Here is a 23,324-nt window from a genome sequence, read left to right as displayed (position 1 = left end):
GAGAGGCGAGGGCGAAGGGGCAAGGGGAAGAAGCGCCGCGGGGAGGGACTATTTGAGGACCCTGGCAGGCTGGTGAGGTGCGGAGTGATCCCGCCGTCGGAGTGAGAGGCCCCGAGCTAAAGCAGAAAAGGGAGTCGAGCCCGCCAGGGCGCCATCCCAGCGAGGGCACTGCGCCTGCGCCGCCTCCCCCTCCCCTCCTCCCCGCCGCCGTGTGGGGTGCAGCGGCGCCTGCCCCGCTGCCACCGCCGGCCCCTGCCCCGCGCCCCTGCCCCGGGGAGCTCGCCCCCAGCCATGGCCCAGATACTGCCCATTCGCTTCCAGGAGCATTTCCAGGTGAGCGGAGGGGGGGCGGTGGAGGCGCAGGGACGGGGCTCCCCCTTCTCTGCCTCACCCCGTCCCTCAGAGTGGGGGGGCCGCGGCCTAGCCGGGGCTGGGGGCGCGCTGAGGGGAGGGCGGGCTGGGCCGCGGGAGCCCTTCCTGCAGCCGCTGTGGCGGGGGGACCCTCTCCGTCCCGCCTTCCCTCCCCTCCGGTGCGGGGCCGCCGTCCCGCTGGGCGCCGCGGGAAGGCGCGCGGGGCCGAGCCCAGCCCCCGTGCGGGCTCCCGGGCTGCCGCCTCTGTCCGTCCGTCCATCCATCCTCCGGGCTGCTGCTCCGCGGCGTGCGGAGCGGCCGCGATTTGTGCAGAGTCACTCGCCGCCTGAGGGACCTCCCGCTCCGGGGAGGGGGAGGCGCCGGGGCTGGGCTGCTCGCCCCGAGGATCGCGGGGGACTCCCCCGCCTCAGCTTAGGTGGATGCCTTCATCTTGCAGAGGGATCGAGGTTGGTTTTTTGTTTTTTTTTTTTTTTGTTTTTTTTTTTTTTGCCTAAACGACCAGCAGCCTCTGGATCGCTGAGGTTCCTGGCAACCTCTTTCTGTGCAGCTGCGAACTGGGAGGAAATTGGTGAGATGAGGTGCAAGAAACCATTTGGACTTGGAAGCTGCACAGCCTCTGTCCCTCCTTCCAAACATAACAATATTAACAAAAAACTCTCCCTGAAAATGACATAGTTCTGTTCTTAATAGCCTGTGAAAACCATAATGCCAGCGTTGGAAAAGATCCATGACTAATGGATGCAGCACAGACAAACCGGTTTATCTGTTTCCTTGTGAACTGGTGGTGAGGAAGGTTTGTAAATGGAGTGAGAGAACAGCAATCTCTGAACATGCAGTTTGAGGCAGGAATTAAAGGAATTTGCTAAATGAATGAGAGAACAGGAAGCGGACTTGGCAAGTCATCCTGTCTCTGTACCGCCCCTTTCTGTCAAATCGGGCATCCATTTCAATATATGAACTGGGTGTCATCCATAAGTATGGACTTTGTGATGCTTAAGGCATTTCAGCTTGGGAAATGCTTATTACCACTTCCATCTCCCGTCTGGGAAGTGTTTTTCTGCTTGTCTGGAAGAACTGACTTGGTCACTCTGGAAGGAGCTGTAGCCTGAAAAATAGTAGTGGGGCTGGTGAACCCCAGAAATATCTAATCTCTGTGCCCAAGGGAGCAGACACACCTGTCTCCTCAGAGTTGTCGTGGGTTAAGAGAGTTTGAGATTGCAAAGAAGAGTTATACTGTCACTTCCCCTGCCTCCCTGCCAATGTCCAATATAACAGTGATTCTGGTAACCTCACATGAATTCTGAAGAGCTGCAGTACAGCTGCCCAAGTAACAAACTTGGGATCAAAATGTTTTTGACATCAGATTCTCCTTAGAAAGAGCCATATAGTTCTTGCAATTGAAAACTGTCAAACATAACCAATCCTGCTGATTGTGTTCGGTCTATACAGTAATGATGGGAGAGCATCACACCTAATGTCTTAGGTGTAATGTGCTGATTTGCATATTAAATGAATGTTTCTGTGATGGCTGTTGTTGCAGCCTGATGTGTCTTGCAGCACCACCAGTATTAGCATTGTAGTACTTCTGTTTTGGGTGGGGGGCTAGCAGCTTCTCGAGGGATTTGTACTGAAGTCATACTCTATTTTTTGCTACCACCTGCTTTTGCTCTTAAATAATTTGATCTTATTGAAAGGACTGAACCTGTGCTTGAGGGACTTTTCCCAGCATGGAAGCTGCATAGTGGGGCAGGGGAAGCCTTGGGACCCCTGCTGTTAAGACATAGGACCAAAGTCGTCTTCACGATTCACTCTCTTGCTTCTTCTCTCGGCTTGGAGTGCAGTAGCTCCAAAGCAGAAATTGAGAGGAGCAGTAGCTGGGAGCAGGAATGCAGTCAGCCTCCTCAGTGCTGCTTCTGCAGTTGTCTCGATGTGGTGGGATAAGTGGGGAGGGAAATCAGAAGGAATGTGGGAACTGGTAGTGTTTGTTCTGGCTGGATATCTGCAGTACAGTTTTATCAGCTCTAACTTAATATTGTGTTGTAAACATCTAGAGTCATGAATAAATGATACGTGGTGCTTATTGCTGACTGGTAGGGAATTTATTAAAAGATCAGGCCTTCACTTCTCTTCATAGTGCTTCACTATAACCCGTATTTAGCTTTATCACTTTAATCTCTCTTTTTCTTTTCCCCAAATTACTTCCAAGAAATTAGCTTGGCTACAGTTACATTGTCGTATTTAGTGTGACAGATCTACTACATTGCTTTATGATGTTAAATCCAAAAAAAGTTACAATTCCTTGTGTGCTGTGTTTCAGTGAGTCTGTGTTAAATCTTTCTGTACCTTAAGTCAGTCTGTACTGCTTATACCTCTAGCCATTTTAATTAATATGGCTTTAAGTGGTTAGAATAGCTGTTAGCGCTGTAATTACTCAATTCCAAATTCAGCCTGTTGCTGATAGAACATTATTTCACTTAAGTTTAGAGTCTTCCTGAGACAGTTTTGTGTACTTTACTGAAAGAAGAACTGAAGTGTGCAGAAAGTGCTCTCCAGAGAAACTAAACATAAGTTGCAGTGCTAAATACTGAACTCTTCTCTCCCACTCTCTAGCTGGAAGTGGATAAATGATAGTGTGAAGTGAAACAGCGATCTTGGTCCACGTAAAATTGGAGGAGTACTAGGCATCAGCAGACTGTTTACATTCCTTGTGAAGCTCATCTTGTTTTATGCTGGTTATCTTTCTGACTGAACTGTAGCTCCAAGCCTGTGCAGAAGAAGTGACTGCCAGTCACAGTGCATGTTAAATTTGAAGCTCTTACAACTTGTATGTTCAAGTCCTGCATGAGCTGAAAGATGGAGAATAGCTGCAGTGAGAGAAAGGTAACCAGGTCTTGATGTGGTAGTGGTCACGCTGAGAACGAACTTGAGTCTTCCTGTTTGTTTAGCTCCCTGTAAGCAATTGAACAGTTGCTTTTAGATGTCAACTCTGTAGCTGTAAGTCTTCACAAATTCATAAAGAACTTGCGTCTTACTTGTCTGACAGCAAGGGCGGGGAATATGGTAAGGACTTAGTTTTTAGCTGTCTGGTGGCTGCCCAGCTGCAGCAGCACAAGCTATGCCAGCCCTGCTATAGTGAAGTGCTAGTGCACACTACTTAAGCTACTGTGATTTAACCAGGTTCTTAACTCTAGTGCTTCTGTTGGAGGAGTAAATTATAAATTATTTAGCAGATTGAACACTTCCAGGGGGATTGTAGTTTACAATGGAAATGCTGTAAAAGACTAAATATGCTGATACATGGACTGGAAGCAATACTACTGGAATTCAGTGTACAAAGTGTTCTTGATCTAAAATTAAACTTTTCCATTACTTAGTCATTGGTTTGCTCTTAAAACCTTGTCTTTATCCCCTTTTGAGCTTTTTTCACTAGCAAGAAATCTCTGCTTGCCTGTAGAGAAAATGGTTGCTCATACAAAGTCTCGTGTTCCTCGGTCAGGGGCTTGATCCCTTAGGTGGATAGGCACATGGAACTGTAGACCAGGTTCTGCTTTCTGCTGAATAACTAATACAGGCTCTCGAGCACAGCCAACTTATGTGAAAAAAACTTGTGTGCATGATATGCTCCTGATACATCAAGTTTTATGTCTTGGTGCAGCACAGGGAAGTTAAGGTATCGTGGTTTTAAACATGATGGAAGTAAATCTACATCCTTTGTTTTCTGGAAAAAAAACACTTTCTATTTGGATAGAAATGAGATGTCTTGTTAAGAATCACTATGTGTTGTGCAATAGGCATGACTGAGCTGAAGTGTAATTGCTTTCATGAGTTTGCTTTGGCTAGACATGTAGACTTAAAAGCACTCGGGGTATTTGCAAACTGTAAATGACTTTTTGGGCTCGCATTCAAAAGGTAGGGCTAAATATCATGACTTGATTGAAGTCTTCAGTTCTGAAGAGACCACGTTTGCTCACTGGTTTGAAAAATGCCCTACATATGGTAGGGAGATGCATTCGGTAGATGATCTAATCCTCATCACAGGTATAGAGGGACAGATTTTTGTGTAGGGAGTAACTGTCACTTAAGATGAAAGCCTAATGGCAACTAAAGCCTGTGAGCTGGTGGTCTTGCATGTTTCAGCTCTTGTATACTGCCTTGATGTCCCTCACCTGTCAAGGTGGAGACTATACCAGGAGATGAGGTGAGGGTGGGCAATTGAGAGGGGATGTCCATCAACTATGTATAGATCCTTATTGAATATGATTATAACTTTATATAGTCATGTGAGTAAAAGAGTTCTGAGAAACTGTATTATTGGTTTGCTTAATGCTTAAAATGTGTGTGTATAGAGCTTTTAGCAGGCGTTTAATTGGGTACTTGTAGCCTCTATCCAAGACTTACTCTTTTCTAATGGGCTTAAAAAACAATAGTTGATCACCTCTAGAAAGCATTTCCACTAGAGTATCAGTGTCTGAGTTGGTCTGTGCTGGTTCAGTCTAGCTCACTGTGTTCCACAGAGAGGGAAATGCATTAGAAAGCCCAATGTTTAGTAGAACTCTTGTGTAAAAATTTCAACTTCATTTCTTAGCAAATGGTACCATGCTGGTAAAGTAGAATGGGGAAAGATTAAATCTCAGATTAATAATTGTATTTAGTCTTATGTGTAGGACTTGTATATCTTCATTCAGGTCGAGAATCAAATAATACACCTCAGGTTAATCTTTACCATGTCAGTAAGTTCTTAGTATCTATAAGATGCTTAAAAGTAAGTTTGGTATCTAATCCCACCTGCAGTAATACTAGATATCTGTGAAAAAATCTTTACCTGGTTCGTTCAGCCTGATAGTGAAGATAGTCCTACGCTGTACATGTAGATAGTGGGCATTAGGGCATGGAAGGATAGGAGAGGCATTAGGCTGTTACTGTAGAACAGAATGTTACCCTTTCCCCTGCAGTGAGGCTTACAGTAACCTACATGAGGGCACTTGGTAGGCTTTAACTGGATTACCCAAAAGTAAAGCGTGGGGTAAAATCATGGAAGGAGGCTATCCCTGTGGTAAATGTCTGGAGTGACTTTGTAATATTGAATCCTTCTTTTTGGAAGAAGGCAACCTTAGTTTGAGAGTACTGCTTGTCTAAGAAACATAATAAAAAATGAAAATTTAGTAGCAATTGAGAGGCCTGATGTTCACTCTTTCATGTAAATAAATTGCAAAATCTTTAGTTAATATATACAAGCTTCAGTAATGACCTATAGCACCTTCACCTGAGGCCTTTTAAGATACATAGCTAAATGCTTGCTACCTCCTGTAATAAAGTTTTAATTCTGTGTTTGAGGAAGTGGGGAAGGTGCTTTAGAACAACATAGTCCAGATTGTCTTGGCAGGTTCATTCCATCCAGGATAGAAGTGATGTGGGCTGATATCCCTTTATTTGGTGGTAAAGGAATTCTGCTCATGTTATGTATAGTTGTAAGGAATATGCCTCTTGCACTGCTTGCATGTTACAGGAGTATGTATGATCTGATGAGGATACTTGTCGCTCCTGATGGCAGGAACAGTCTCCAGTATTTGCAGACTGCTAAAATGTGAAGCGTTGTCATTGTTCGCTGAGGCTTGCAGTATTCACATGACCATCCTTTAGAAGTACTGACATCTTGCCTTTAAAAGATGTGACTGACTTCCCTAATAATAAGAATGGCAGTGATACTCATACATAATTTAGCATTGCATTTTCTGAAAGCTTTGCTAGATTTTGTCACAGTTAACATGGGAAATCTTAACATCAGAACTTGATGCAAAATCTTACTTACCTTACTGAAGATACGCAAAGTGTTATTCTTCAACACAGACCAGATTTTGGAGTGAATAACCTTGGGCTTAAAGCTGAACTTCAAGTAGGCTAATGCCTCAAGATTCTTGCCATGCAGGATGAATAGCCAGAGGCTGTCTCTTGAAGAGTAGGTCAAGCTGAAGCGCAATAATTCAGAAGAGACCTTGAAGAGGCTGTGTTTCTACTTCAGTACTCTGGAAATACATCTGAGTTTGGATTAATTAAATCAGGTTAGGAACTTGGCGATGCTGCAGTTAAATCTCTCGACCACTGTTGTGACAGTCAGTCTCTTAGAATGGACTATATTGGTAAATGGGCTCAGATCGTGCTCAAGGTTAAAATGCCCAAGCGTCTACTACGTGAACATGTGATTTGTCACAGTAAGTGGGCATTGTCCAGTCTAGAGCATGTGACCAAGAACAGTGGAATTAAGAGCCCATCATTTATTCCTCTGTTGTTCAAGGTCACTGAAGCTGATGGAGCTACAACTTGCATGTTTATTGGGCACTAAAACTTTCTGCATTTCGTATGAAAAGTACATGAGATGTCTTCATGTGGAAACTTCTTTCCTTACTGACACAGAAGCCTGTAATATCTGCATGCCCAGTAGACTTGTTTCCAAAACTCTAGTTGCAAGCAGCTGCTGGCATTCTTGTACCTAAACCTTGATTCTCTTTTGGAATGCATAGCACCTACTGAAGTTTGCTAGTTTTAGTTAAAGTGAAGAGTTATCTGAATGGGTCTCAGTTTTCCTGAGAGTCAATAAACGTCTTTTTACACATGTGTACATTTGGCTTGTATTGCATTAGTGAAACTTGAGTACATTAAGATTAGCAGTTACTGAGCTGAATAGCTCTTCATTACTAAGCTGTTCAGAAAACAAACAATTCCTGAGGCGTTCTTGGGCACAGTCCTGACTCACCACACTTCTAGGTATCTCCCTTACATACCCAATTTATGATTTAGCGAGTAGCTTTACAGAAGCTACAAGCCGTGGTCAGCCAGATTGAAACACACTAAAACAGCATTTGTGACACTGTCATGGGACTTGTTGCCCAAGGGGTTTAGTCTATTGTATGAAGGTCCTGGTGGTATGTGTAAGGAGTGTTAGCGACTCAGTGGTGCTGGTGGTAGTTTCTATCCTGTCTCCTTGAGGGCAGTCATTTTTTTACTTGCAATGCACTGAAAAGCAATATAGGTTAATCCCTTAAGAAGCTTCAGCGAAGCTGATACAGTTCCTCTGCTTGAAAAGCGCTGCTCTGGGGCATAAAGCAGGTGCTCAGGCTTGTCACATTTCCTGTTATATGAAACGCAGCTTGCATACATACCGAGCTGGGGTGTGCTGTGTAGGTAAATCAGATTTACTGCAGACCAGTAGAAACAGTGATACACGTTCACTGCCACCTCCTCCTGTTAACCTGGAATTGGAAGTGAATGGGAACAAAGTTACCACAAAAGGATGAAAATGAAAAATAGCCATTTTCTAGGGCAGTCTATTCAGTGGCGCAAGATGACTTTTAAGTTACATTAAGATCAAATGCTTTGTCCCTACTGTCATATGATTGAGCACAAGTTATGTTTTGAGAGTTGGATATAAGGCTGGAGGGGGCCTGCATTGAAACCCCTGCACTTGTTATTGAGCCAAATGGCATGACATCTTGGGCAAGGAGAGATGGAATGGCTGCTTATTTTAACACATCTTTCTTGCCTTCCATCGGTAAGAATTAGATTCCAAGAAGCAAGATGAACAAGTCCACTTGCAAAAACAGGCCATTTGAGACCTACTATGTAGACTTTATTCTATAAAATAGGAGTGGGTTACATAAGGGTAGTTGGTTCTTTCCATAAAAACCACTGGTGCTGTACCTTTTAGTTCTACCACTTAGTAAGTTTGTAATATCAAACTTACCAACCTTGCTAAGTCTGGGGTAGTGATGGTACTGGTAGTACACAGCCTATCACATTGCTAGAAGCAGATTAAGCAATAAACGCTTAAGTTAAAACTTCTTTTAGTTGCATCAATAGCACAATTTTGGAATGTCTTTAGGACTTGAATGCTAAGAATTGTGTAGTTTTTTACCTATGGAACAAAGAGAATCAGAAAATAAATTGTAGTTCCATAATATGCAGTCTTGTCAGAGAAATATGCCAGTTTTGCATTTCCTTGTGGAGGAGACTAGACTTGCAGTATAAAGGCTTAAGTTAGACCTTCAATATGGGAAGGGTAGTAAAGCACTCTCTTCTGTCTTTCTAGCTCCAAAATCTGGGCATTAACCCAGCAAACATTGGATTCAGTACCCTAACAATGGAGTCTGACAAGTTCATATGCATCAGGGAGAAAGTGGGAGAGCAGGCACAAGTAGTGATAATTGACATGAGTGATCCAACAACACCCATCAGACGTCCAATTTCTGCCGAAAGTGCCATCATGAATCCAGCCTCTAAAGTAATTGCACTAAAAGGTGAGTAACCCTTTATTATTGCAGTATGAAACCTACTGTTTAGTTGTAATACTGCTTATGTATGATCTTAAGCTTAAGATTTATGTAAACTTTCTAAGAAGAATGTATATGAGGATAAGAATTCTTGCCTGAACTTGCATGCTGTATTTTGGCAGCGTATTTTTCAGTGATCTTTGGATGATATGCCTCCAAGTAGGTGTGAGATGCTTGGGCTTGGCACTGCAGCCTCCTATCCTCACTGAGGACCAGGTCAACATTCCCTTTAAACAGGTGTTGTAAACATAATGGACACTTGTAAAGATGAATAGTGGTGTAAAAGCCATTCTTACTCTCTGCTCTGTACTGACCCTTTCTTGTAGCTCTGAAGAGCTTACTAGATACCAACAAAATGTCATAAGGATGGCCAGTAACTGTGGAAGTCTGAGTGTACAAGCATGTTAAGTTTGGCATTCATGAGATCTTGCAGATAGAAGACCATTGCTTACCAGTACCTGTGGTGTTGATACTGCCTTTAAGTAGCACTGAACTCAAAGAAATAACTTGTAAAACATCTCTGGCTCTCTTCTTAAATGACCAACTTCTGGTATTTAATTTCAGTAACTGTTACTGACTATGTACTTTTCTTCCTGCATCTTATCTAAACAGATGGTGAGTGAACTTTGTCATGACATTTTATGTTTGGTAGTACAGAATGGTCTAATCTCATAAAAAGTACTGAACTTTAAGGTAGCCATTTGACACTTCACTTCATAGCCAGGTGGGGGATCTTAGTCCTCAACTGGTATAATAGTGAAAACATTCTCCATTGGCTTGTTACTAACCATGTGGCTGCTTTGACTATTGACTGTACCAAGTGAAGGAGAAGAATGTGCTCTTAATGTTTGTGTGTGTGTGTGTATATGATGGAAGTACAGTTGATAGACAAAACCAAGCTGCCATATTTTTATGAGAGACCTCTGCTAGCATGTCCTGTGTGCTATTTGTTTCTGTGTTTTTTATTGTGAAAAATCATGGTGAAATTACTTAGGGGTCCAAGAAATACCTGTCCTCAGAACTGGCATAAAACCTGTTACTTCTTGACTTTGATCTCGGGCTTATACTGACATTGGGAGAAAACTAATTTGTTAATGTTTGATTTCAGCTGAATCTATGGTTCAGCTAAGATGCTTATACATCTTGCAAAGGACTGCCTTACCTGGGATGTGGGTAAAGGTGACAATGAAAAATCTTCAGATCTGTTAAGAGTTCACTGTCCTTAATCTTGGACCCCTTTAAACAAACCATATTGGCAAGGAAAGTGCCTTCTCTATACTAGCAGAGCTTCATCTATCTCTTAAAAGGGAAACTATATCATCTGGTTTTAAAACTAACCTATAACTAAATGGATTATCATCAGCTTTGAAGAATATAGCATTATTCTTGCCAGTGTAAAGACTTGCTGAAAAGGAGTATCGTTTTGTCTATGCAGAGTGAATAAGCCTGTCCCCTGAAGAGATAAGGTTGAGTGAATGATGTCACATTGACATGCAGAGTTGTGTTGTCAGGTGTTGAAAACTTAATGATCTCTTCTATCAATAATCTAATGACCAAAGGGTTGGGTAGAAAAGAGGATGAATAGAGCTACCTAACCAATATGTTGTTACCCACGATAACCAACAGAACTACAGTGGACTGCACTGAAGGTGTGGCTTAAGTCAGTCTGTCACTCCAGACTTTCCCTGCTGATTGACTGAGGCTTCAGTAGTCAAAAGTATTGCATATTGTAACTTGGTGTGCCATGATTGGGGGTTGCTCATAATCTGAGGATTATTGAGCAATAAACATACAAACCCACCCTCAGAAAAAGAAATGAAATGGTTCTTGATTTAAACTGACATACAGTATGCACAATTTCATTTCTGGATTGCATGTGGCATTCTCCTGATGTACCAATATTTATGCTTTGTCCTTGTGTTCATGATTCTCTTGCTTTGCTCTGTACTAAGTACTCCCCAGTTGGTATAAGTGGAGAATGTAGCACTCAGGGGTGCTTCTGTTCTTTGTGGAATGGAGAAACTTCATGCTCCAGTGAACTGAAACGTAAATTCTTGTGCCAGTGTTCAAAGAATCTGCTTACTTGACTACACCTGTAGAGAATAGTCTAAGTAGACTGATCAGTCTGGTAGCTTGGTCAGAAAAACTTGGGTAAGAGTGGCTTTTTGTCTCAGATCTTGGCCTAAGAAATTGTTCAAGTAGACATTAGACTCAAACTCACACTTGACCTCACTATGACTTTGTAGTTAGCTGTTCTCAGTCCAAATATCAGATTTTTTTTTTGGTAGTTTAATTACGGATTAGAGTTCTGAAGTTTGAGTTTGTGTTGCCACACTTAAATTGTATTGCTGTGGCTCCTGTGGCCCTCAACATCCAGAGCTAGCTGGCTGATGAAGCTTCTAAAGCCATTTCCAGCTGTAACACAGGAGTCAAATTTAGTCTAGAAAATAGACAAGCATGAGCTTTTAGCTCAATTTAGTAGCTTATTGGTTTCTTCTACATTCTTAAAACTAGGAAGGACATCCTGCTTCCTTGTCAGGAAGACTGACTTTGGGAGCAGTTTCTGATGAACATACTGGTATTCCTGTTTAGATGGTGACTAGAGCCCTTCCAGAACTACTTGTCTGCCTTCTGTATGCAAGGTGCACAGCGTGGAAGTACTAAAATCAGTGCCTGGATAGCACCAGTCCACTGCTGGACAAATTGTTGTCCAATACAGTAAATAGCCGTTTCTAACTATCAGTTTACAGCTGGCATTAGGCCTGGTCTTACTGCATTTGTATAATACAGTAACTGCATATGCAGAGCAAGGTGGTCAGAAACAGGCTGCTTTTGGTCCCAGGAAAGTTAGTAAGCTGTCCTAGGAACTACTTGATCAGGTTAACAGTTCTTTATGCGGTTAATCCAGGGAGCATAAATGCTGCATGTGGTAGCTCTGAAGTCTTGCATTGTCTCTTGGTACTGCATTAAGCTAATATGATCAACTGACTGCATAAATAATGTTAAAATGTTATAGAGCATCTGAGATGCATATTAAATTGGGGTTAGTATCTCTTGAAAATGATTCCTCAGTGGCCAGCAGCTTTCATGTATCAAAACTTTCCAGTAGAAAAAACATCTACCAGTTTGACAGTCAGAAGTGTTACTAGCAGTGAAAACACTTCTGAAGTGTGGATAGAAATAATGGCATTACAAGCCAATACTGTAGCAGTCTGAGTGGGTGTCTTGTGAACAGAAAACAATATTCCTAGGGCTGAGTAGTCTCATCTGCAGTGAAGTAAAATATCACTTTGATTTTATGAAAGGGAGTCCCTTAGTCTTTATAGGTTAGTTCAATTACCATTAGTTTTAAGTCTACCCTTACTAGCTGCTAGGTAGTTAAAAGAAATACTGAAGTCAAGCTTAAACCTGCAATATAGTTACCTAAATCATGAAGTAGTAACCTTAATGGGAACTAAAGCTCCAAACCTTTCTGTAATCTTTCTGAACTTTTGACTGTCCTCTTCAATAAGCACTTGTTGTATTACCATTGCACAGAGCCTATCCATGTCCTAGTTATGTGCAGTTTTTGTTCAACAGAAAACCAGAATGGAAGCTGTGGTCTCTGGCTATCTCAAGAGCTGTTGCAAGTCTCGTGCTGCTGGACTCAGTCCAGGTCATCTATAGCAGCTACTAAATTGACACAAACTGGAGCCATTCTTTCTATTAATTATACTGAATGACATCTACTAGACACCTACCAGTGCTGCAACCTAAATCAGAGTTTACACAAGCTCTGTAGCTTAGACTGTCTTTTAACTACAGCTTACAGTTATTTAAAATGTCTATGCTTGTCAGCTGTTGGAGTGTCTGTGTAAGTGTCCATAAGAAGTAGACTTTTTTGCTTCAGGGATGATAGAGGTGTTGGGGGTGGGGAGGGGATTCTGTTTGGTAAGAGTCAAGTATCAAAGGGGGCTCAGATGTGGTAGGACAGTAATCCTGTCTGTGACATCACTGGAATAGTGGGTTAAACAAGGTGCTTGTAAATAGATAGACTACAGGATTGCCGTTGTGCTAATCTATCTATGATGTTTCTTGGGTTTTGTCGTACTAGCTGGGAAAACACTTCAGATCTTTAACATTGAGATGAAAAGTAAAATGAAAGCCCACACAATGGCAGAAGAAGTGATCTTCTGGAAATGGATATCTGTGAATACAGTTGCCTTGGTGACAGAGACGGCAGTCTACCACTGGAGCATGGAGGGAGAATCACAACCCCAAAAGATGTTTGACAGGCATGCTAGTCTCGCGGGCTGCCAAATCATCAATTACAGAACAGATGAGCACCAAAAATGGCTGCTGCTGATAGGAATTTCAGCCCAGGTAAGTTACCTGGAAACAGCATGCTACGAAAACAATCAGGAGAGCCCTGGCCCCACTTCACTTAATAGCTGCTATAGTTTCTTAACTTTGGTTTCTATAGATCAAAAATTCAAAAATATCTTGTGTAGAAATAATGTGACCTTTAATGCAATTAAAGTGTTGGAGGAGGGGATGAGAGGTATTTGGTGCTTTTTAGTTTACTGTCCCAAAGGTCTCACTATAAACATTTGAAATCTTATCTCTAAAAGCTGACCTTTCTTCTTTTTTCTAGCAAAATCGTGTAGTTGGTGCAATGCAGCTGTACTCAGTTGATAGAAAAGTCTCCCAACCTATAGAGGGCCATGCAGCAGCTTTTGCAGAATTTAAAATAGAGGGAAATGCCAAACCTTCTACCCTCTTTTGTTTTGCCGTAAGGAGTCCTGCAGGGGGCAAGGTAAAGTCTGCAACTGTTTTGCTGTTCTGCTGTAGCAGAAATGTGTGCTAATAACTTCAATGATCACACAGTTTAGTGTATGCTTGCTGAAGAACAGCTTGGGAACCACGTGTGCAGCATGTTTGGTCAGCATCAAAAGGTTTTCTTTTAGTAGGATAGAAACTGCAAAAAGTCTTGAGTTGTTTGGGTGAAACTGAGATATAAGAACAAATGTAGATGCACGGAGAACTGAGCTCAGAGTGTGAAAGCATCAGTTTATACCCACGTGGCTTTTTGTTTCTGTGAAGTTAAGTCATTAAGCAGTGTTCCTAGGTCTTGAATTCAGTACAGAAAGAGACTAGATAAGCCTTGATGCTGGAGGTAGGTTGTTTGTGTCAAACTGATAGCATATTTGGCTGCTACTGAATTCCACTAAAACTGCTGAGCAGTCTGCAAAGAGCTGAGGGAACGCTAAAATGTCTTGAGCTTTCCAGTCTTGTCCCGAGAAATTGTTGATGAATTGGCAAGTCTCACTCAAAACATCTTGAACAAGTTGTCTTGAATAGAAATATAGTCTGCTTACATAGAAAGCATATTTTTTTCTTTTTTTCTTTTGATCTTTTCCTGGTTTTTATTTTATCAAGTTCTAGAAAAGTTGTTCCTCTGATAAATATCTGGAGTAGAGCTCCCCAGACTGTGGTTCAGGATTGGGCAGATAATCATCAGCCAAGCGTGGCAGATGACTTCAGTAGCATGTTTGAAGAGAAGAACTTCTTTCATGTGGCTGTACTTGCAGGCAATCCTGTGACATGTACTCTTTTCTTCCTAGCTACACATAATTGAAGTAGGTCAGCCAGCTACTGGAAATCAACCATTTGTTAAGAAAGCTGTTGATGTGTTTTTCCCACCTGAGGCACAGACAGACTTTCCTGTGGCAATGCAGGTAAATGTTTGACTCTCCAAAAATCAACTTTATAGCCTAGCAAGTAGCTGCCATTTCTGTCATAAAGAATGGGTTCTACTAGTGCTTTGCTGTCAGTCCTTCTAGTGCTGGGAGGGGTATAGATTTGTGGGAGGTAGCCTGGATATTAAAACAATAACACAAACACAAATACATAGGCTGTTCCAGTAATTGTCTGTATATGTCAACTTAAGGTTGTATTTAAACAAACAAAAAGCCCCTACCAAACACACCCCACCCCCAAACAACAACAAAAGACCCCCTCAAAAAACATTGCTTTGGCTATTGATACACTAGATCTCACTGTAAGAGACAAATGGAGTGGGGAGTCCTATATCAGCATACCTCTTGTAGTAGCAGCACAGAAAACATCGTTTAGAACATTAACATGAGGTTCTTTAGGAAAGAATACAGCTGGTTGCCTGGACAGACCAAACTTTGCTTAGCACGTCTGCAGGACTAGAAACTGTGTAATGAGCAAGCTGTCTCAGAGCATGCAACTGCTGACCAGTCTGATAGACCAGCTTCATAAATGAACTGAGAGATGCCTTAAACTAAGGTAAACAAAGCAAGCTGTCTACATGGCAGGATTCATGAGGCTCTGTACTTCAGCTTGAGGCTTAATTAACAAAACATCTGAAGACTTGTTCCACAGAGAAAGTACTTTGTTGTCTGAAGACTGTTTTGGCTTGAAAGCCTCCCCAGTTTAAGTGACTTGATAGGTATAAACTGGAGTACTCAGTAGCTGAGTGTGGTTTAGATTCTGCTGGTCCTTTGGGTAGGCCTTGTTGAAAGAGAGTGGGATTGTCTCATTAATAATTCTGAACAGAAACTTGTACTGACATATCTAGACTAGAATACTAATTATGCCCAAACTTCTTCCCTCAGCCTGGCTCATTAAGATGATGAGTATGTCCTTTGCTGCAAAAGAATTTAATTTCCCTTCAACCTCTCTATTTAGTGGAGCTATGGCTCCAAATAGCCAGCAAAGCTATTCTTTGCTTTCAGTCTGTACAGAAGAAGCCTGAAGCTATATTTGTTGTTCGTGTCAGTGCAAAGGCACGTCACTGCAGTACTGTCTTGTGGCTAGGCTAAAGGCAGCTGTCTTAGCTGTTGTTGTCTTGGTCTTGACTAATAAAAACTCATCTTTTGGCAGATCGGAATTAAGCATGGTGTTATCTACCTGATCACCAAGTATGGATATATTCACATGTATGATTTGGAGTCTGGAGTGTGCATCTACATGAACCGTATTAGTGCTGATACTATCTTTGTCACAGCTCCTCATGAACCTACCTCAGGCATTATTGGTGTGAACAAAAAAGGACAGGTAACAAATCCAGCATTCTGTTTTTGAGCCTTCTAAAGCTCAGACGGAATGTAACAAACCTAGTGAGTGACTTGATGCAACAAATCTCATGGAAGGGAGCAAATAACTATATGATTAGTCAGTTTTCTAAACCTCTCCTAGTACAGAACTGCCTGGGGAGGAACTTAGTTTTTTTAATGATCTACTACTTCACTGATGGGCTGCATAGCCATTTGGTTGCTATATTTCACAGTCGTTGTGGAAAGGACAGTACTCCTCAATATGCCTTTTTGTCCTTTCCAGGTGCTTTCAGTATGTGTTGAGGAAGACAATATAGTGAACTATGCTACGAATGTTCTCCAGAATCCTGACTTGGGACTGCGTATGGCTATACGTAGTAATCTAGCTGGGGCAGAGGAATTATTTGCCAGGAAGTTCAACACACTGTTTGCTCAAGGAAGCTACGCGGATGCTGCTAAAGTAGCTGCATCTGCACCAAAGGTAAAAAACTCCAAAGGTAAAGCTGAGAAGTCATGGGGATTTGCCTTAGCTTAGTGCACTTGCTTAGCTCGCTTGCATTTCAGTACTTGACACTCAAAAACCCAAGTGCTGCAATACTATCATTAGTTCTCTGCAGTACAGTTGTTCTGACTAATATGTTCTCCTGTGTCCCATAAAGGAGCGTCTGTTCTGCTTTTACAACCGTAGACTGGACTTGCTGTGGCCATTGACTTCTTGCTAGAATGTCCTTGGTTTGATGAAGATCTCCACCCTGAAGAGTAGATGCTTCAGCTGTTTTTTGACTAATAGCGTCAACCCTTCACTAATTAAACATTGCTTCTCTCTATCTTGTGCCTCTTCAGGGAATTCTACGTACCAGTGATACCATCAGGAAGTTCCAGAGTGTACCAGCTCAGCCTGGGCAGGCTTCTCCCCTGCTGCAGTACTTTGGAATATTGCTTGACCAGGGACAGCTGAACAAGTTTGAGTCTCTTGAGCTCTGTCGCCCTGTCCTACAACAGGGCCGCAAGCAGCTTCTGGAGAAGTGGCTGAAGGAAGACAAGGTAGGCTTGATCATGACACTAGCTTAATTCTGATGCCTTTTAGCAATGGAGTGTGAACAATACTTTTGTTGATACATCTCTGAATTATTCTGCTTGACAAAATACCACTTCTGACTTCAGCTGGAGTGCTCAGAGGAGCTGGGAGACTTGGTGAAGACAGCTGACCCAACCCTTGCACTCAGTGTCTATCTTCGTGCTAATGTGCCAAACAAAGTGATTCAGTGCTTTGCTGAAACTGGTCAATTCCAGAAAATAGTGCTGTATGCTAAAAAGGTAAAGTTGTTTATCACAAACTGCTAGACTATCTTATGTTTAATGTGTGCATTCTCAAGCTATCTTCTGTAAGATAAGTCTGATTCCTGTCACTTAAAACTGATAAGTAGGTAAGATGGAGAAACAATGTTTTGTTTGTCATAGTGCAAATCATAGTGTGTTACTAATGTCTGAGCAGTCTGCAAAAAATTAAATTCAGAACATCCAGAATTTTATAAACTATCAAATCAATGGACTGGCTCAAGCTTATTCTAGAGAATAAAAATAAGATTCTTCCTGAACTCATAAGACTGGGTTTTTTGGGGGGGTGGGGTGGTTTTTTTTGTTGGGGTGTTTTTTTAGACAGATCACAAAATCATTTGTGTGATGTCCGCTTTTAAGTTTAGGATGGTGCCTTAAGACCGTTGAAAGATTTGTTCCTAGCAGTTTTCTTACCTAGCAAGAGAAATGCCCTGGTGCAAGTTCAGTTACTAAGTAGGTGAATACTGAATTTCTGTGTCAACAGACAAGCAATGCTTTTGTCTGAGAATTCCTGGAAGATGGGGGATGGGCATGGCAACCTCACAGCAGTTCATAGTGCCTATGCTAAAGAATCTGAAGGCTTAAAAGATGTGTAAAGCTTCCCAGACATACATGACTGTTTCTGAAATCTCTAGGTTGGTTATACCCCAGACTGGATCTTCTTACTAAGAAGTGTGATGAGAGTCAGTCCAGAGCAAGGCCTGCAGTTCTCTCAGATGCTGGTACAGGATGAGGAGCCACTGGCTAACATTAACCAGGTGATGCCTACAACAAGAGTACTGATCTCTTTCTAGACAGAGGTAATAGCATAGTACCATTTTGGGGACTGGTAAGGCCAGTTCAGGTCTCTAGTTGGCTTGATTAGAAAAGTGACTGAACTACTCTAGTCAAAAAAGTATGGTTACCATGGGGTTTTAAGAGGCAAGTGTGCTCCCGAGTTCTTGTGGAAGCTTTCTGGGGTACTGCTGTAATATTGATAGCGAATCTGCCCCAGTCTTAGCCTAAGCAATAGAGTGTTGCTGTCCTATTGTTGGCTTTAATAGAGCATACATTAACTCTTCCGATGCAGAGAATTTACAGGAAGATGAACAAATAAGCCTAAGCTGAGTGCTGGCTGCCAGTGGCCCCTTCTGATTAAATGGACAGAGAAATAAGGCAACAATTTTCATTATTAAATAATTGAAGCTGCTTAAAGTCTCTCTTGTTGGGACAGTTGCTGTAAGAAAAGTTAAGAAGGGATGGGTTTTGCATGCTGTGTTAAAACTAAATAGAGTGGGTGGCAAAATCTGGCATAATAAGTCAAAGTAATGCGCTGCTTACATTCTTGAGAACAAGCAAACAAAGAGTGAAAGCTGTCTTTCTATTACCTCGGTAGTAATCCTATGAAAACAAAGGGAATACAGCATGCCAGGTGCTGTGATGAGCTCCTCTTCTAGCCAGGCCATTAGTATATACAGATAATATGCATGTGTGTATATAGACCCCCTTCTCTGACTTGACCAATCTCAACAGATTGTGGATGTGTTCATGGAGAACAGTCTTATTCAGCAGTGCACGTCCTTTCTGTTGGATGCCCTGAAAAATAACCGCCCTGCAGAAGGCCACCTTCAGACTCGTCTCCTGGAAATGAATTTGATTCACGCCCCACAGGTAAGACCTCTTAACCTAGTTCCTCCAGGAAGGGAAGGAGAGACAGTAGTAGGCTTGCACAAGAATATGACGTCTGATACTAACATCTGTAAGTAGTTGAGCAACATCAAAGACTATTGAGTCACTGCTGTGACTTTTCAACAACTTTTAGGCTGAGCTGCTGTGATTCTCTGACAGTCTGAATATGAAATGTAACCTCCTAGGTTGCAGATGCCATTCTTGGAAACCAAATGTTTACACACTACGATCGTGCTCATATTGCCCAGTTGTGTGAAAAGGCAGGCTTGCTCCAGCGAGCTTTGGAACACTACACAGACCTCTATGACATTAAACGTGCTGTCGTTCATACTCACCTCTTGAATCCTGAGGTAAGTCTGTTGTGCGGAGTAAGAAAGCGAAAGCTTAAGTGAACACTCTTTAGCATTTCTCCAGCTGCTAAAATCCCTGCAGCTGCTATAAGATGGTTTGTGGGTACCAAAGTAGCAACATGTACCCGTGATTCAAGAATATTTGTCCAGTTAATGATTAAACAATAACCTGTACTTGTGTGACTTAAACCTGACCTAAGTTTCCCAGGTGGGCATTCAAATCTTACTTCCAAACTGCATTTTTGTAGTTGTGAAGATGGTGTATTTCTTTAAGTCTTTGGTCTTAACACATAGAAGACTTCTAGTAGCTGGGGTAGAAACTCTGGCTAGTTGCCCCATTTTAGAAGTCAGTCAAATCCTGTGTAAGCTACTGAGTAAAATTTGTTTCTCTTTGCAGTGGCTGGTGAACTTCTTTGGCTCTCTCTCAGTTGAAGACTCTGTGGAGTGTTTGCGTGCCATGCTGTCAGCCAACATTCGGCAAAACCTACAGCTTTGTGTGCAAGTTGCTTCTAAATACCATGAGCAACTTGGTACCCAGTCTCTTGTGGAGCTTTTTGAATCTTTCAAAAGCTATGAAGGTACAGTATTAGAGGGAAGCAGTTTATTTGGAAGCGCTACTTGATTGAAGCTAATAGTAAGGATTGTAGCTTTTATGGGAGAAGTACTTGCCACATGGCTGGACCTTGGGATGCATTTCTCAAAGTGAGCTCATCACAGTGAGTTCTAGGGGTAGCTTTGTTCTAGGTAGTTTCTTAACCCTGTCGAGTAAAGATCAGAAAGAAAGATGAAACCTAAAAGGGGGAAAATCTTTCTGATTTTTCCTGCAGTTGAATGAAAGCCATTCTCTCAGCAGGGTTGAACTAAAGTCACAGGCTGAAGCCTGTAACAGTCTGCACTTGCTTCACTTACCCTTCTAACTATCTTAAAAACATGTGACACTTTCTAGGACTGTTCTATTTCTTGGGTTCCATTGTAAACTTCAGCCAAGATCCAGATGTTCACTTCAAGTACATCCAAGCAGCTTGCAAGACTGGTCAAATAAAGGAAGTGGAAAGAATCTGTCGTGAAAGTAACTGCTATAACCCAGAACGGGTGAAGAACTTTCTGAAGGTAAAGTTCTGTCCAATGGTTTGAGCAGTCCTCTGTATGTTTGCTTAGCAGCAGACCTACAGTCTTCTAATGGAGGGAAATACCAACTCAAGGTTTAGCTGGCATGATTGCAAGTAGTCTACTGGGTAGCTGGAATAGGAGTCTGGTCCTATTCCAGGCATGTAATAGGTCCTTCTAGGCCACCTCTGGGAAAACAAGCCCAAATTCACTATTCCTTTAAAACTAGCCTATGTGATATAACTCATATCAAACTCATGAATATGTTGTCCCCTAACAACAGGTGAATGGCAGAAGGAAAGACTATGCTGAAGTATTCAGCAGCAGTTTTATCAAGGATATTGACTAGAAAAAGCTTATTAAACTGGCATCAACCTATATTACAACACTTTGCATGCTTTGTGACTGGTAAAATGGGATTTTAATGCCACTTCATTTTACATTGTTAAGTTCTTGGCCCAGCAACTGTCTTCTGAATTGATAGTTATTTTGCAGCTAGAGCTATAGGCCTAATGTGGCACTTTGTGAAGAGCCTAAACTTGAAACTCAACTGACTGGCTGCATAGTATTCACAGTGGGTAACTTGCTTTTGAAGTCAGTTGTCTGCTTGGCAGTCTTAAATTTGAATGTATTGTGACTTCTAGTGCTAAGGGAACTTGATTAGACTTTCCTGCTTTGAAAATGCTTTAACAAATGGTGGTTGGTTGCTTACTTTTTTCTTCACGAAATACAGGAGGCAAAGCTCACAGACCAGCTTCCTCTGATCATAGTCTGTGATCGATTTGACTTTGTTCATGACCTGGTGCTCTACTTATATCGCAATAACCTGCAGAAGTATATAGAGATCTATGTACAGAAGGTAAGGAGAATCCAGTGTTAAGCTCTTGCTCTTTCCTTTCTTAGAAGGAACTTAACCTTTCAGTAGACAAAAGCAGACTCTGCTTTATCTTTTTTTTATGCTCACACTTCTAGTGCAGAGGCTCTTCAATAAGCCTTTTGTCTATTATGAACCTATAAGTAGTTTTTCCTGGAATGTATATACAAATGTCTTAACTCAGAATTCACTGCAATAAAGTGTAGTTTAAAATGTTAACTAGAACTTCCCCATGTGGAAGACTGGGGTGGGTTATTACTAATGCTAATAACTAATTTTAATGATGGTGGCTTATTCTAGGTGAATCCTAGCCGTATACCAGCAGTAGTTGGAGGGCTTCTTGATGTGGATTGTTCTGAAGATGTCATTAAGAACTTGATCATGGTGGTTAGAGGCCAGTTCTCAACAGATGAGCTGGTGGCTGAAGTGGAAAAAAGAAATCGGTAATGAAAATACATCTTGCAGCACCAGGGTTGGGCTTTCCTGACCCTGGTATACACCAAAATTGAATTAGATGCAGTTTTGTTGAATGATACAATGCTAATACTGTTTTATGTTTCTTTATAGAGAAGCAGCTTAGATTTGCTAGTCAATATCTTGATTATTTTGGAGGTATAGGAATGCCTGACAGCACTGCATGATGAGTAACCTGGCTTTTGAACATTCCCAGCCAACCACAGGATGTGCCTTTGGAGTAAATCTGGATAAAATTGTCTTGTCAGTCTTGTAGGCACACAGCAGCTTGTGTAATTAGTTTGTAGTTACCTGTAAAATGAACAAACAGCTTTAAGCATCAAGAGCCCACTGACAGAACAGGAGTTGAAAGGAAAGATTGCAAAACTAGTGGCATCTGCAGCGTTTCTTGATGTTAAACTGCAGATCTGGCCTCCGCTTGTTTAAGACTCGTTAAAAATAACTGTCTGATCTCTGTCCGCTTTTAAGTCTGACCAGCGGACTTGCTTGAAGGGAAGGCCAGGTATTAATGGGTAGCTGTCAAGCATACCTCAGTCTGACTTATAAACCTAAAATGTTTGCTTCTTCAAAGGCTTAAGTTGCTGTTGCCATGGCTTGAATCAAGGATTCATGAAGGCTGTGAAGAACCTGCGACTCATAATGCCTTGGCCAAAATCTACATTGACAGTAATAATAATCCAGAGCGGTTCCTTCGTGAGAATCCTTACTATGACAGCCGTGTAGTTGGCAAATATTGTGAAAAGAGGGACCCTCATCTGGCCTGCGTTGCTTATGAGAGAGGGCAATGTGATCTGGAACTCATAAAGGTTAGCAAAACTGTGTTTGTAAACGTGTTAAACTACTTGCTGCCTGAAGTGGGAGCTCAGCTGGCTGTATAACATTTGCAGAATCCTGTCTTGCAGTCTCTCAGGAGTTGAGGTAGGCAGGATTCTTCTATGTGGAGACAAGAATTTTTATGCTGATGAGAGAATTCTTGTGCTGTACATACAACCTAAAATTGTCATACGCTGAAACGTTCAGGACCATTGATGTCTTTCATCCACTGATTCTGCTCAAAATTAAATTGTTTATTGGGCCCAGCTAATGAATATACCTACTGTTAAACCTTTGTTAACTTAAAATTTTTTTGAGCCTTGAGCACTTGATTAGCGGAACGGACAGGCTGTCATCTAGCTTGATTCTATAGTAGGAGGAAAAACTTCCCTGAAACTAGGACAGGGCTTGTGATTTTTTTCACTTACAGTGGTTGACCCTGAGAGTTGCTCCAATACTTAACTAGAAATGAGGAAAATAAATGTTGACAGTCAAACTGCAAGGACTTGTTCCGATAGCATTCCTCTCGTATCTTAAGCTTGTTGATTCCTAGGACCTCCTTGGAAGTTCAAGGGCAAGTGAAATTCCCAGGGTTCTACAAACGCGTCCTAGTCTCAAACTGAACACCAGAGCTTAATGCCAGATTGTAGTGCTTGTGGCTGCTAAGAAAGAAAACATCCTCCTACCTGCACTTCTGCACTAGTATATGCGGAGAATGTCAGCTCTGTAGGGGTAATAGCTAGTTTGTTTTGCCCTGTTTGAAAGGAAGAAAATACTGTTCTGTGGCAAGATCTACTCCGTGAGTGTTAGAATGGTGGTATAATCTAGGCTTGCTGCTGAAACTGGGTAACTTTCCAGCCTGAAGCAGCTATTTTGTAATGAGCTCTGTAGCGCTATGTGTGTGTCTGTAAAAAAAAAAAAAACAACAAACCAACCCCAC

General features: G+C 41.9%; 1 protein-coding gene across 4 annotated transcripts in view; it reads left to right on the top strand.

Moving 5' to 3' along the window:
• Positions 1-291: 291 nt before the first annotated feature.
• The window catches only part of CLTCL1 (clathrin heavy chain like 1), a 35,623-nt gene continuing 12,590 nt past the window's right edge, over positions 292-23,324 (top strand). For 3 of the 4 annotated variants that reach the window (XM_086474352.1, XM_086474354.1, XM_086474351.1), the window contains exons 1-17: positions 292-333; positions 8,456-8,663; positions 12,790-13,058; positions 13,330-13,491; positions 14,300-14,413; positions 15,588-15,761; positions 16,044-16,241; positions 16,604-16,804; positions 16,925-17,077; positions 17,734-17,856; positions 18,611-18,748; positions 18,952-19,116; positions 19,514-19,694; positions 20,063-20,226; positions 20,957-21,082; positions 21,398-21,540; positions 22,143-22,377. In XM_086474352.1, coding sequence (XP_086330478.1) covers positions 292-333; positions 8,456-8,663; positions 12,790-13,058; positions 13,330-13,491; positions 14,300-14,413; positions 15,588-15,761; positions 16,044-16,241; positions 16,604-16,804; positions 16,925-17,077; positions 17,734-17,856; positions 18,611-18,748; positions 18,952-19,116; positions 19,514-19,694; positions 20,063-20,226; positions 20,957-21,082; positions 21,398-21,540; positions 22,143-22,377 — 2,796 coding nt within the window. Of the gene's footprint in view, positions 334-8,455; positions 8,664-11,122; positions 11,135-12,789; positions 13,059-13,329; positions 13,492-14,299; positions 14,414-15,587; positions 15,762-16,043; positions 16,242-16,603; positions 16,805-16,924; positions 17,078-17,733; positions 17,857-18,610; positions 18,749-18,951; positions 19,117-19,513; positions 19,695-20,062; positions 20,227-20,956; positions 21,083-21,397; positions 21,541-22,142; positions 22,378-23,324 lie in introns of all 4 variants that reach the window. The other variant, XM_086474353.1, reaches the window with a different exon arrangement.

Source organism: Leptosomus discolor, chromosome 16 (genome assembly GCF_034619465.1).
Source record: "Leptosomus discolor isolate bLepDis1 chromosome 16, bLepDis1.hap2, whole genome shotgun sequence".
NCBI lineage: Eukaryota > Metazoa > Chordata > Aves > Leptosomiformes > Leptosomidae > Leptosomus > Leptosomus discolor.
The sequence above is the reverse complement of the archived record's forward strand: the minus strand, read 5'-3'. Positions and strand labels throughout refer to the sequence as shown.